At 38.6% G+C, this 15,133-nt stretch overlaps 1 protein-coding gene across 4 annotated transcripts in view; it reads right to left on the reverse strand.

The window, feature by feature from the left end:
• Positions 1-15,133, reverse strand: part of P4HA1 (prolyl 4-hydroxylase subunit alpha 1) — a 90,880-nt gene that overhangs the window by 65,329 nt on the left and 10,418 nt on the right. For 2 of the 4 annotated variants that reach the window (XM_033209594.1, XM_033209595.1), the window contains exons 1-5: positions 12,999-13,091; positions 10,077-10,184; positions 9,006-9,102; positions 7,299-7,450; positions 3,857-3,994 (exon numbers count right to left, since the gene is read on the reverse strand). In XM_033209594.1, the coding sequence (XP_033065485.1) occupies positions 3,857-3,994; positions 7,299-7,450; positions 9,006-9,102; positions 10,077-10,167 (478 nt within the window). In that variant the 5' untranslated portion in view covers positions 10,168-10,184; positions 12,999-13,091. Of the gene's footprint in view, positions 1-3,856; positions 3,995-7,298; positions 7,451-9,005; positions 9,103-10,076; positions 10,185-12,998; positions 13,092-15,133 lie in introns of those variants that run through there. The other 2 variants (XM_033209592.1, XM_033209593.1) reach the window with 1 other exon arrangement.

A 15,133-nucleotide genomic window follows, 5' to 3' on the forward strand; every position in this document is an offset into this window, starting at 1 on the left:
AAGATGAACATGATCAACATAGATAAATTTACTAAACATATTAGGTTAAAAAAAGGTTGTAGAAAGATACATAGGGTGTGATGCACTATTCACGTAAAATTTAAAAACACAATACAATGGACAATATATATGATAGAGTATAAAAAGATGACAGGATACACATCAAGTTCAGAACAGTCATTAGCTCTAAAGAAGGGAAAGTGCACAAGAAGCCTTTGAATACATCTGTGATATTTAACTATTAACAATAGAAAATAATCTGGGTTGGGGGAGCCTAAAAACTCTTATGCTAGCATTCATGCTATTATTTTTACCACTTATAGGATATAATGTGATTAAGAAATTTCAGTCATTTTACTTGTAAGTAATTTGCATGAAAGGAAAAGTCAGTAAGAACTAGCCCAAAACTGTGATAAAAGAGGGGAAAAAGTCAAGGAGATAAAAAGTAGCTGAGAAAGAATGAATATTGCCCCTAAGACTAAACACAGTGAAATCAGGGTTAAATAATATTCAAGACCATTTTGATGAGAATATAATGTTTTAAACAAAACACATAGAGTAATCTAAATAATGTTTATTAACCACCACCACACATTTGGGAGGCTGAGGTGGGATGTTTTCTTTTTTGCTTTTTGTTTTTTGAAATGGGGGTCTCACTCTGTTGCCCAGGTTGCGTTGCAGTGCAGTGGCGTGATCACGGCTCACTCCAGCCTTGACTCCTGGGCTCAAGTGATCCTCCCATGACATGGTTTGGCTCTGTGTTCACACCCAAATATCACCTTGAATTGTAATAATCCCCACCTATCAAGGGCGGGACAAGGAAGAGATTACTGAATCATGGGGACAGTTCCCCCATGCTGTTCTTGTGATAGTGAGTTCTCATGAGATAGGATGGTTTTATAAGCACCTGGCATTTCCCCTGCTGGCACTCATTCTCTCTCCTGCCACCCTGTGAAGAAGTGCTTTCCACCATGATTGTGAGTTTCCGAAGACATCCCTAGCTATGCGGAACTGTGAGTCAATTAAACCTCTTTTTTAAAATAAATTACCCAGTCTTGGGTATTTCTTCATAGCAGTGTGAGTACGTCTCACCTCAGCCTCCCAAATAGCTAGGACTACAAGTAAGCGCCACCACACCCAGTTAAGTTTTCATTTTTTTGTAGAGTCAGGGACTTGCTATGCTGCCCAGGATGGTCTTGAACTCCTAGCCTCAAGGGATCCTTTCCACCTTAGCCTCCCAAAGTGCTGGGAACATAGGCATGAGCCACCATGCCAGCCCTATTTTGTTAAATGGAACCTATCCAGTTGATGAAGCCAGAAATTCTGATCAAGTACATCATCAAGTTCTACTATTCCACTCCAATAAGTAGCTTGATAATCTATCCACTATCACCTCTTACTTAAATATTTGCAACAGCCTCCTCCCTGGTTCTTTGTCCCTTGGCCCCAACCCAATCTCCATTTGGCAGCCAGAATGGTATTTCTAAAAGGAAAAATCATAAATTCCCCTTACAAACTTTTTAATAGCTCCGCATTGCACTCAGGACAGTTCAATCTCTTCCACATGGCTTACAAAGCTCTCCAAGAGATGACTTCTGCTTACCTCTCTAGTCTCAGCTCTCACTACTCTCACAAAGCCAAACCCCCATATCCACCTGATGCATTCACCTCTTGCACTCTACATTAAGCCATACAAACTAGATGTTAGCTATCTGAATATGATATGCTCTCTCCTTTTGACCTATCTACATGTTCCCTCTGTCTGGAACACTTCTCCCACACCCATTCCTCTCTCCCTCTCCCCCATTTTTCTGGCTAATTCCTTATCCACTGGATCTCATATTTTTTTTTTTTTTTTTTTTGAGACGGAGTCTCGCTCTGTCGCCCAGGCTGGAGTGCAGTGGCCTGATCTTAGCTCACTGCAAGCTCCGCCTCCCAGGTTTATGCCATTCTCCTGCCTCAGCCTCCCGAGTAGCTGGGACTACAGGCGCCCACCACCACGCCCGGCTAGTTTTTTGTATTTTTTAGTAGAGACAGGGTTTCACCGTGTTAGCCAGGATGGTCTCGATCTCCTGACCTCGTGATCCACCCGTCTCGGCCTCCCAAAGTGCTGGGATTACAGGCTTGAGCCACCACCCCTGGCCGGATCTCAATTTTTTTGTCATATTTTCCAGGAATTCTTCCTTTATATCTCTTATGAGGTTCAGCAATAGGTTTCTTTTGACGTGCTCACATGGTGGTATCCTGAATTTCTCTCATCCGAGCACTCATCTTACTATACTGTAAGAATGTTAGGCCGGGCACAGTGGCTCAAGCCTGTAATCCCAGCACTTTGGGAGGCCGAGACAGGAGGATCACGAGGTCAGGAGATCGAGACCATCCTGGCTAACACGGTGAAACCCCGTCTCTACTAAAAAATACAAAAAACTAGCCGGGCGAGGTGGCGGGCGCCTGCAATCTCAGCTACTCGGGAGGCTGAGGCAGGAGAATGGTGTAAACCCGGGAGGCGGAGCTTGCAGTGAGCTGAGATCCGGCCACTGCACTCCAGCCTGGGAGACTGAGCGAGACTCTGCCTCAAAAAAAAAAAAAAGAATGTTAAATACCCTAATGGCAAGGGTAGTGTATGTCTTGTTCATTATGTGTCCTCAGTACCTAACATAATAGCTGGCACGTATTATTTAATATCTATTACATGTGTTTTAAACCTGAAGCCAATTTTAAAAATAAGGTTATAATCTTATCAAAAGTGTTATAATGTATAATATTAGTAGAAACTGAAAATAAAATTTGCAAATTTGTACATTTTTGGAAGTTCAAATTAATGGAATTATATTCCAGCTTAACATAAATTTTATTTACTATTATACCATGTTTAGTCTTTACCAACAGATACCTTCATCTCAAATAAAGGGAGATGAGCAAGAAAATATTTTGATAAACTGATTTTTCTTGCTGAGAAAATCAATTACAGCCGGGCGCGGTGGCTCAAGCCTGTAATCCCAGCACTTTGGGAGGCCGAGACGGGCGGATCACGAGGTCCGGTGATCGAGACCATCCTGGCTAACACGGTGAAACCCCGTCTCTACAAAAAACTAGCCGGGCGAGGTGGCAGGCATCTGTAGTCCCAGCTACTGGGGAAGCTGAGGCTGGAGAATGGCGTAAACCCGGGAAGCGGAGCTTGCAGTGAGCTGAGATCCGGCCACTGCACTTCAACCTGGGCGACAGAGCGAGACTCCGTCTCAAAAAAAGAAAGAAAGAAAATCAATTACAGTATGAAGACAGAGACAACATATTTTATTTCTGCAGCTGACTGACAATGACAGGAGATAGTAGTGTTAATAAGTCACAAACTTTGAAAAAGTGAGGGATGGCAGAAGTAAATTATCATGAAAGTAACTGTAACTTAAAAAGAGGACTTTGCCAAAAAATAGGTAAGAAACTAGGAACGCTTTAAACATATGTGGATACCCAAAACATCTTGGCTTTTAATTATTTAACATATAAACTTTGACTATCGACTCCCTTATAGCTTTACATACAAACCTTACAAATAGTATTAGGTGTTCTGAATAAAAACATTTGGTAAAATGATAGTTTCTTTTCTTTACACACTAAAATTTCCTACTTAAGTTAGCCTCTATCAATACAAGATTTCAGAGTAACAAACTAGAAGCCTACCCATAACTATTAAGCCCTAAGAGAAAGGGAAGGTGATTCTTTAGTCTTCAAAGGCTATGAAACAAACTACAATTTAAAATCTTAAAATGCAAAAGCCTTTTTTATACTAACATTGCCTTAATGGACTCAACAGAGAAGCTAGGTGATGGTATTTTATAGAATGGAAGAATGATCTTACCTGGAAGATTACCCTTTGAGATGGTATCTGTATCCAAATTGTAGGTATCCTGGAGACGTAACAGAGCTTTGGCTGCCCCAACCTGATCTTCATCATTAGGAAAGTACTGTCTCTGAATGGTTAAGTTAGAGATAAAGCCTTGAAACAGATAAATAAAAGAAAAACAGACTGTAAAACCTCATTAACTTCCCATAAAGAGACTTAATAAGGACTGTTCAAAAACTATTTTATTATTTTCTACCATACCATGAAAAGTTCTACATAACAAGAACAACTTAAATACATTGAATGAGACTTGGCACACTTCTAACTTGTTTAATCTTATAAAAGCCTAATATTGTTTAAGAACTGTAATGCTGTTACATAAATTATATCTGTATTACCAAGTAAAGATCACCTAACATAATAGTTATGAGTTTTTAGTTATATAACATAGCAAGAAAACAAAAGTGCATCCACTAAGTTTGGGAAATGAACACATTTATGGGTCTGAAAATGACATTCATTGACAATCAATTATACTTCCAGATAACAGATGTAAGTAAAATGTGTGCCCTTAATGTTGTTTTCTTCTTCCATGTATTACACATTATATAAATATGTAAATATATAAAGTTTGGTGGAATTTTTCAAGGACAAGGAAGAGATATTAATTATATATTTAAGATCAACAGCTAGTTTACTAAAATATATTTAGATCAGTTTAATTATTAAACATGGTATTGATCCACTAAAATTTACAATATATAAAGCTAATCTTAAAGAGGATTTACATAAAGTATAGCAAAAATCATACTAACAAACCAATTACTGATAACTATATAACCCCAAGGAGAATGGATGATAAACACTCAAGAAACAAAAAAAGTGGTTTAAAATTTTAATGTAAGTATCATTGCTTGTGAATAAAAATTAGGTATGAGACTTCCCTCTTGTACTGATTAACTTATAATCAACTATATGGTTTTTTTGTGAGACAGAGTCTCACTCTGTCATCCAGGCTGGAGTGCAGTGGCACGATCTCAGCTCACTGCAACCTCCACCTCCCAGGTTCAAGCAATTATCATGCCTCAGCCTCCCAAGGAGCTGGGATTACAGGCATGTGCCACCACACCCAGTTAATTTTTGTATTTTTAGTAGAGAGAGGGTTTCACCGTGTTGCCCAGGCTGGTCTCCAACTCCTGGCCTCAAACAATCCACCTGCCTTGGCCTCCCAAAGTGCTGGGATTACAGGCGTGAGCAACTGTGTCCAGCTGACTAAGTATTTTGAACAGCAAGACACCAGGCTTTTTTTTTTTTTTTTTTGAGATGCAGTCTTGCTCTGTCACCCAGGCTGGAGTGCAGTGGCACAATCTCGGCTCACGGCAACTTCTGACTCCCGAGTTCAAGCGATTCTCCTGCCTCAGCCTCCCGAGTAGCTGGGATTAAAGGTGCCCACCACCATGCCCGGCTAACTTTTACATTTTTAGTAGAGACGGGGTTTCACCATGTTGGCTGAGCTGCTCTCGAATTCCCGACCTCAAGTGATGTGCCAGCCTCAGCCTCCCCAACTACTGGGATTACAGGTCTGAGCCACCATGCCTGGCTGAGACCTGGCATTTTTATGTAAATGAAAATGTACAAATGAACAAATAACTAGAAGAGGGCTAGAGTTTATATCAAGCATATTTTTATGCTGTTTTGTCTCTTTTTAGAGACAGAGTCTTGCCATGTTGTCCAGGCTGACGTGCAGTGGCTCTTTATTGGTGTAATTTCATTATTAGATGAGCATGGGAGTTTTGACCTGCTCTGTTTCCAACAATATTTTTAGTTTTATGACCAACTCTCAGTCGCAATTTTTATTTATTTTTTTTCCTGAGACGGAGTCTCGCTCTGTCACCCAGGCTGGAGTGCAGTGGCCGGATCTCAGCTCACTGCAAGCCCCGCCTCCCGGGTTTTCGCCATTCTCCAGCCTCAGCCTCCCAAGTAGCTGGGACTACAGGTGCCCGCCACCATGCCCAGCTAGTTTTTTGTATTTTTTAGTAGAGACGGGGTTTCACTGTGTTAGCCAGGATGGTCTCGATCTCCTGACCTCGTGATCCGCCCGTCTCGGCCTCCCAAAGTGCTGGGATTACAGGCTTGAGCCACCACGCCCAGCCTCAGTCTCAATTTCTATAGGAAATTTCATTAGCAAATTTTACAAATTTTATAGAATGCTATAATATTTCTTATGCTACAAACAAAATTCTAAGAAAAATTAAAAATATATAGCATAGCATTATAGAATGACTACTACAGATTAAAATAACAAAGTCCCAAGGTTCACATTATAAAAAACTTAGTTCATTACTTGAGAATAAATATATGGATTTCCTTTAAAAAATGTGTGGGGGGCCAGGAACCAGGGCTCACGTGTGTAATCCCAAGCACTGTGCGAGGCTGAGGTGGAAGGATCACATGAGGCCAAGAATTTGAGATCAGCCTGGGCAACATAGCAAGACCTTGTTTCTACAAAAGAAAAATTTTTTAATTGGCCCAGCGCGGTGGTCTATGCCTGAAGTGCCAACTACTCAGGAGGCTGAGGTGGGAGGATTGTTTGAGCTCAGGAGTTCAAAGCTGCAGTGAACCATGATTGTGCCACTGTATTCCAGCCTGGGCAACAGTGAGACCCTGTCTCCAAAAAAAAAAAAAGTTCCCAAGGTGTTATATAGTACAGAAAATAATCACAGACACTTCCCTCTCACAGTAAAGAAGTATTCACAAGTACTTGCCATATTTTTTGTTTCAAGGTTTCCTGACCCCTGTGCATAATAGTCACTGCTTACAAACACTGGAGTATTTTGGAGTATTTTATCTACATAACTAGCTCAGCTCTTTTCCGTCTCTTTTTTTTTTTGGGGGGGGGTGCATAATCCCTTTACCTCCTTACTGAAGTCCAGATTTAGTCTTCCACGTCTGTTATTAAAGTATCTAAAACATTTCAACACTCCAACTACAACTGTATCACTTATTCACTATTACGGTTTGCAGCCTCAGTTTGATTTTCTACATTGAGCAAACTACTTCTAAACTTCAAAATACTAGATAGAACACAGTTAATATTTCTCTTTATAGTAACACTCCCAACATTTTTTAAAATTGATTGCAGATACACACTTTTTTAAAATTTGAAGGTAATCCTAAAATAAAAATGATTACCCTCAGAAATGAAGCTATATGCCAAATAATCTATTCAGTTTTGCAGATTTCAAAACAAAAGTCAACAATAAATGAAATTACTTCTTTTTTAGTCAAAGAATTCAGGATTTTGACTAAATTAACTCTATTCAAACCAAACGCACCCAGGCAAAATCTAGTTACAACACTTAACACTTGGTTTCCTGGGAACTGAATTTATCACTAACTTTATTATTTCTACAGATGGTGGTAATATTGCCTTACTCAGGAATCTCTTCAGACTTACCATCTGACATATCCTTAAGGACCAGATTCTCCAACTCACTCCACTCAGTATTCAGACGTTTCATTAATTTGAATGCATTTACTGGATGACCAACAAATCCTTCTGGATCTTTTGTCGCTGTACTAGTTAGCCGATCTAACTTCTCTGCCCATCTACAGATGTAAAACATAAAAACTGAGAATAGGTATATTTCATAGGGAAAAACACAATTTAGTGAAACGCTCAGAAAAAATAATGACTAGAATTTTTTGAGTTAAACTATACCTATAGTTTCTTTTTTACCTATAATTTTAAAGTAAAATTATAAGGTCTCTTTAAAAAGCAAGATCCTCTTGGCAGAATCAATACAACTATAGGACTTTTTGTTTTAGTTTTGTTTCTCCCAAATGGTTACAGTACATGGAGCCTCCCTGTCTTAGTAAAAGTTGTGACTGAATCCCTCTAGTAAAAGTCTAAAAATTCATTTCCTCATAGGTTCCAGGGCCAAATAACTGATTATTACAAACTACAAATTAGCCCAACCCAAATTCAATTACATGTTCATTTAAATCAACTTATACTAAGTCTTTACATCCAGTTTCTAGAAACTATATTTTAAAATGAAAAAACTGAACACTCAGCTACCCATTAAATAAAAGACAGGAATTCTCAGGTCAGGATTAACTATGAACATGAGTCAATTAAATTCATATTTGAGAAAAACTGTATCAATTAAATAACACTAACAATACTTATCACTATAATCTCTACAGTGGAACCATGGGAGTAAAGGATAAGTAGAATTGGAAAACTGCAGCAGCAGGTGGGTTGACTAAGAGGTTAGAGGAGGAGAGAAGATATTAGCAATACTTTTAAAATTATCAGTCAGGCTGGGTGCAGTGGCTCACACCTGTAATCCCAGTACTTTGGGAGGCCAAGGCGGGCGTATCACCTGAGGTCAGGAGTTTGAGACCAGCCTGGCCAACATGGCAAAACCCCGTCTCTACTAAAAATACAAAAATTACCCAGGCGTGGTGGTGTACACCTGTAGTCCCAGCTACTCGGGAGGCTGAGGCAGGAGAATCACTTGAACCTGGAAGGTGGAGGTTGCAGTGAGCCGAGATCATGTCACTGCGCTCCAGCCTGGGCAACAGAACAAGACTCTGTCTCAAAAAAAAAAAAAAAATTATTAGTCAACTTCCCATATCCATCCTTTTTGTTGTTGTTGTTGTTGTTTTTTGAGATAGTCTCTTGCTCTGTAGCCCAGGCTGGAGTGCAGTGGCACAATCCTGGCTCACTGCAGCCTCCACCTCCCGGGTTCAAGTGATTCTCCTACCTTAGCCTCCCAAGCAGCTGGGATTACAGGCATGTGCTACCACACCCAGCTAGTTTTGTATTTTCAGTAGAGACAGGTTTTCACCACGTTGGCCAGGCTGGTCTTGAACTCCTGGCCTCAAGTGATCCACCCTCCTCGGCCTCCCAAAGTGCTGGATTACAGGCATGAGTCACTGCACCTAGCCAATATCTATCCATATTCTTATCTCAACCCATATTCTTCCATGTGAAAGTTGGCCCAAGTCTAACTTGTTCTCTATACTCCTATTTTAGCCATTTCAACCAGCTTTGTAAGGTTCAAAAATGGGTTTCATTTCTACTTAAAGAATATTTTAGCTCGAGAAAGAAAACATCCAGGTTTAGTCAGTCATAATAAGTAAACACTTTGCTTACTTTTTTATTTGTTCTAACTTGTCCTCTTCTGCCTTAATATAATCTTTCAGGGAAGTCACCAGATCTTTCTCAGTATGAATCAAATCAGTCATCTGACCTAGTAGAAGGGGAAGAAGGTTATCAAATACTCATATCCTTCAACACAGGTATGTTAAGAATAAGAATGATTGACACTGTTTCATTCTATGAGACAATTTAACTGGCATGAATCAGATATGCTGGAGACGATCTTTTCTTCCTTTTTACCAGATAAACCAAAATAAAGCCAAAAACTTCTAATCAAGAGTTCCAGTTCTAATTTTCAAGCCACTTAATTTTGCAAGCTTTAGACTGTGCTGGCAAATTGTCTTTACATCTACAAATGTATTATTTAATTGCAAATCAACATTACTTTCCAAAAATTAATGTTTCTTCACCTTTACTTCATTTCTCGAACCCTTTACCTTTGTTTTTGAGACTAATTAGAATTAAATTTTTATTTAATAAATAAAAGCCACACTAAAAAAGCTTCAAATAATCTGTTTATGTACAACAGGATGCGAGAACCCATCATTTTATATATTGGAATCAAGAGTCATAAGTATATACTTATGGGCAAGGCGTGGCAGCTCACGCCTGTTGTAATCCCAGCACTTTGGAGGTCCAGCCAGGAGAATTCCTTGAGACCAGGAGTTGAAAACCAGCCTGGCCAACATGGTGAGACCCTGTCTCTATTCAAAATAATCATGATAAAATATTTTTTAAGTTATAATACAAAAAAAAACTGGTGTTCACAGTAGATTCTTAAGTGGAAAAAGCAGATTAGATACATATGCAGTATATTACTTGTATATCTGTGCATTGAGAAAGACTAAGTATACGCATTAAATTATTTTAACCTGAATATGTATCATTTTTATAATAAAAAAATTAAAGAAAATATCAAATTATTTAAAAAGGACCTTTTAAAGGGGCAGCGAATAAACCTATATTCTGGGAATACACTGTATTTGTTTTTGCTGATTTTAAAACACTAAAAAATGGAAATTAAAAAATGCAAAACCAAAAAAATCAACAAGTAGTAAGACTTACCAATTGAAGTAAAAAAGCCTGGATGAGCCAAAGACTGGGGAAGCAGAATTCCTATAATTAATATATACCAGATCATCTTGGAACACTTCATTTTACAGGATCACACACCTACAACAGAAATAGAGAAATGCAGCCATTACTTAAAAAATACGAAAGGAGGGAAGGAAAAGTTCCTTATCTATTATTTCTATGAAAAAGTAAAAGATTCCAAGGTTGCCCATAAAATTGATGTCAGTTGTTATCAATTGTGTAATAACTTAATAATAGCTACTATTTTGTTTTTCATATAATTAGAGTACTGCCATGACATTTCTTTTTTGTGGTTTTGTTCTTTTTCTTTTTTTTTGAGATAGAGTCTCTGTTGCCCAGGCGGGAGTCCAGTGGTGCGATCTTGGCTCACTGCAACCTCCGCCTCCCAGGTTCAAGCAATTCTCATGCCTCAGCCTCCCAAGTAGTTGGGACCAAAGGTGTGTGCCACCACACCTCATTAACTTTTTATCTTTTTAGCAGAGAAAAGGTTTTGCTATGTTGGCCAGGTTGGTCTCGAACTCCTGGCCTCAAGTGATATACCCGCCTCAGCCTCCCAAAGCACTGGGATTATAAGCATGAGCCACTGCACCCATATTAGAGAAGAATATATGTTTGTTATCACCTGATAATTTGTGCTTAAAAATTCATGCTTAGTTTGTTCTCCTTAGTCACTATTACAATTAGAGTAAATGAATAGCAGGTGTTTTTTTCGTGTGTAGCCTGAAAAACAAGTTTTCTCTGTGATTTGGACCTATCCCATGAATTTCCCATAAAAATATACCAACTTATCTATTTAAATATTAAAAATTACCAATACATTTTCAAAATGTTAGAATATATTTTAAAGGAAAAAGATTTCAGAGCTGATTAATCCTTAAAATTCCTAATTTGTTCCATCTTTTTCATATATATATATTATATATGTATTTTTGAGACAGTCTCAAACTCCTGACCTCAGGTGATCCGCCCGCCTCATCCTCCCAAAGCTTTGGGTGGATGGGCTGGTGCATGAGCCATGGCACCCAGCCCATCTTTTTCCTATAACTTAACTTTTTAAAATAAATTCAATCAAAAGTTGTAGATTTGGGGGCAATAAAATGTTCTAAAATTGACTGGCCAGGCACAGTAGCAGGTGCCTGGAGTCCCAGCTACTTGGGAGACTGAGGCAGGAGGATCACTTGAACCCAGGAGTTCAAAGCCAGCTTGGGCAAGATAGTAAGACCCCATCTCTTAAAAAAATGAATAAATGAAATAAAATTGACTGTGGTGACTGACTGATGGTGGAATGACTGTGAAAGTACTAAAAACCATTGAATCATAAATACTAAATGGGTGAATTATAAGGTATATGAATTATATTGCAATGACACTGTTCTCTTGGTTTGGTTTTTTAAGAGACGGGGTCTTGCTATGTTGTCCAAGTTGAACTCAAACTCCTGGGCTCAAATGATCCTCCCACCTCAGCCTCCTGAGTAGCTGGAAATACAGGTCTGCACCACTGCACATGTCTTTTTTTTTTTTTTTTTTTTTTAAGTTGTAGAGAATCCAAAATGAATAAATAGCCATGTCCATTTAAACAAGTATTTTCTCTCAAAGGACCCAGACTTCAGTTTTGTTTCTCTTATCAACTGTGTTCTATGTAAAAAAAAAAAAAAAAAAACTTAGCCTAAGACATGTCTGTGGCCTCTATGAATCTTTCTTTTTTTAAATCTGGCAGCAAAGCCCATTTGTGTTTTTGCTCTATATCCATGATAGCACTGTCTTTTCTAGTGAGGATTCTTCACGGCAAATGAGGATATAAACTAACCAACAGAAAGGCTTTACCTCACTTTCTCAGATGCCCTGCTACCACTCTTCTCTTGCTCCTTCTCCCCTACAAACATGAACTTTGTCTTTCTTATTACTTTACAGGAGAATAAGTTACCATTACAATATAGTTTGCTTCAGTAACAGGCTCCCATTGGTTAAACTGACTTGTCAACCTGTTTCTCTTTTGTGCAGGCCCCTCTGACTCGTCTTCCTATGTGACATGAGCTAAACCAAAAGGCTCATGTTCAAACTGAAAGCTCCCCATTCTACAAGAGCTAAAAAATAACCCCACCGTCCCCCTAACTTGAATCTCAATAAAAACAGATCACCACAAAAATTGGAAGTACTCCTTAGACTCCTCCCTCGAGTTTGCGGCAAACTTCCAGATATTTCCAGAACCACAAAGTAATGAAATACACTGCTCTTTTGGCTCCGTTACAGTGATTTGGGGAAGGCTTCTAGAATGTAGCAGATGCAGACACTTCCTATCCTGGGCTCCTGCCAAAGCACAAGGCTTTCTGAAAAGCCTGAGCTGTCTGAAGAGTCTAGAATTTTCCATTTGAACAGATTTCTATTTTAATTTTCTTCATGGATAAATGCTATTTGCAGAAAATACAAATGTTTTCACTGCACTAACAGAAGGCTAATCACAAATGTTGTCTAAACTTTTAACTCTGATAAGAGAGTTTAGATTTGTCAGAAAACAGGTTATTTTGCCATTGTTAAAATATATTGTCACTAAAGTTTTTTGTCATCTCTCATTGTCCTTAAATCTCACAAGGAATTAAAAACCATTAGCCTACAGAAATAACTAAAAATAACCAGCTTAAGATAGTATTTTTCTTCAAATAGCATGAAAATATTTTAAGAATGACAGAGCCTATGTAAAAATTCAAAACAATCATAGAAAGAATAAGTATCTTTACCGTACATGTTTCAAAATAAATTCTAGATGGATTACATAGTTATAATCAACAAAACAAAGTAAAACAAACAGCAACAACAGAATAGTTATCAGATCTCTAAAAGCAGAGAATTTCTAAACTTAAAAATAAGAAAATGCCCGGGCACAGTGGTTCATACCTGTAATCCCAGTACTTTGGGAGGCCAAGGCAAGAGGATCGCTTGAGCTCAGGAGTTTGAGACCAGACTGGGCAACATAGCAAGACCTCATCTCTACAAAAAAAAAAAAAAAAATCAAAAAATTAGCTGGGCATGGTGGCATACACCTGTGGTCCCAGCTACTTGGGAGGCTAACGCAGGAGGACTACTTGAGACCAGGAGGTTGAGGCTGCAGTGAGCCATGATCTTGTCACTGCTCTCCAGCCTGGACAACAAAGTGAGACCTCATCTCAAAAAAAAAAAAAAAAGAGAGAGAAAGAAAACAACCTATCAAAAGCCAGATGGAATTTGAATACACAAAATAAGCTTATGTGTGGAAAAAAAAAAAAAACCTTTAAAACTCAAACTAGAAAATCATTTAAAGAAAATAGACCACTTTTAAGGAGCTCATACAAATCAATAAGAAAACCACTAAGATGTTAATAGACAAGTGGATAAAGAATTTGGAACTCACAAAAAGGAAAAGTTGTTAGCTCAACAAAAAATGCTCAAACTTGTTAGTAATTAATGACATAAGACATCATTTTTGCCCATCAAGTGAACAATTAAGCAAAATTATTTAATGTTGTTATATGCCAAGAAACTTAAAATGAACACATCCTTTAACTTGTAGAGTTAAATGAAAAAGCAAGATTTAAAAATTATCATACAACCTTGGTGGAATCTATACTGACTAAGATTATGTTTTCATTACCACAACACAAAGTTATAAATAAATTAACACTGGTCAAAACAAAGAAAAAATTAACATCATAATATGGTCATAACTATGCAAGAACATATGCAGAGGAAATTCACCAAAGTGTAATTGTCTCTGGGTAGCAAAACAGTAGATAATTTTCTTTTTCTTTTTTTTTTGAGACAGAGTCTCATTCTGTTGCCCAGACTGGAGTGTAGTAGCGCAGTCTTGGCTCACTGCCACCTCTGTCTCCCGGGTTAAAGCGATTCTCCTGCTTCAGCCTCCCAAGTAGCTGGGATTATAGGCACCTGGCAACATGCCTGGCTAATTTTTGTTTTAGTACAGACGGGGTTTTGCCATGTTGGCCAGGCTGGTCTCAAACTCCTGACCTCACGTGATCTGCCCGCCTCGGCCTCCCGAAGTGCTGGGATTACAGGCGTGAGCCATCACACCCGGCTGGTAATTTTCTTTTATATCTCTATATTTTCCAGACCTCCTATAATACATTTTTATAGTGACAAAAAAAATAACTTTATACAAAATAATAAACCTAAAGCATTATCATATTAAGATACCCTAAACCTTTTAAGAAGTAGTTAATTACTCTCTAACAAAAGAGTAAGTAACAAATAATATAAGGTTTTGAGCATGTTCCATTTTCTAGTTCTATAAGCCTCTACATTTCACTTTCTCTTTTTCAAAGATACTTAAGCCTAAACTGGGTACAGTAGCTCATGCCTGTAATCCCAACATATTGGGAGGCTAAGGCGGGAGGATCACTGGAGGCCAGCAGTTTGAAACCAGCCTGGCAACACAAGGAAACCCCAATTCTATAAAAAAAAATTTTTAAATAGCCAGGTGTGGTGGTAGTCCCAGCTACTCAGTAGGTTGAGGCTGGAGGATCACTTGAACCTGGGAAGTAGAGGCTGCAGTGGGCCATGAATGGGCTACCGCACTCTAGCCTGGGTGACAGAGACTCTGTACCCATAAAAATAACAGTAAGGACAGGTGCGGTGGCTCACGCCTGTAATCCCAGCACTTTGGGAGGCCAAGGTGGATGGATCACCTGAGGTAAGGAGTTCAAGGACTAGCCTGGCCAACATGGTAAAACCCCATCTCTACCAAAAATACAAAAATTAGCCGGGCATGGTGGCAGGTGCCCGTAATCCCAGCTACTCAGGAGGATGAGGCAGGAGAATCACTTGAACCCAGGAGGCGGAGGTTGCAGTGAGCTGAGATTGCGCCACTGTACTCCAGCCTGGGTGACAGAGCGAGACTCCGTCTCAAAAAAAAAAAAAGTTTTGTTTGTACAATATGCATTTTAGATTTCTTAAACTTAAATATAAATTATGAAGTGAAGTAAGGCAAACAATTCCAAATTCAGCAGTTTTCATGAAACTTCATTCAAGACTAATTG

This window comes from Trachypithecus francoisi, unplaced genomic scaffold, assembly GCF_009764315.1.
Source record: "Trachypithecus francoisi isolate TF-2019V2 unplaced genomic scaffold, Tfra_2.0 Lachesis_group9, whole genome shotgun sequence".
Taxonomy (NCBI): Eukaryota; Metazoa; Chordata; class Mammalia; order Primates; family Cercopithecidae; genus Trachypithecus; species Trachypithecus francoisi.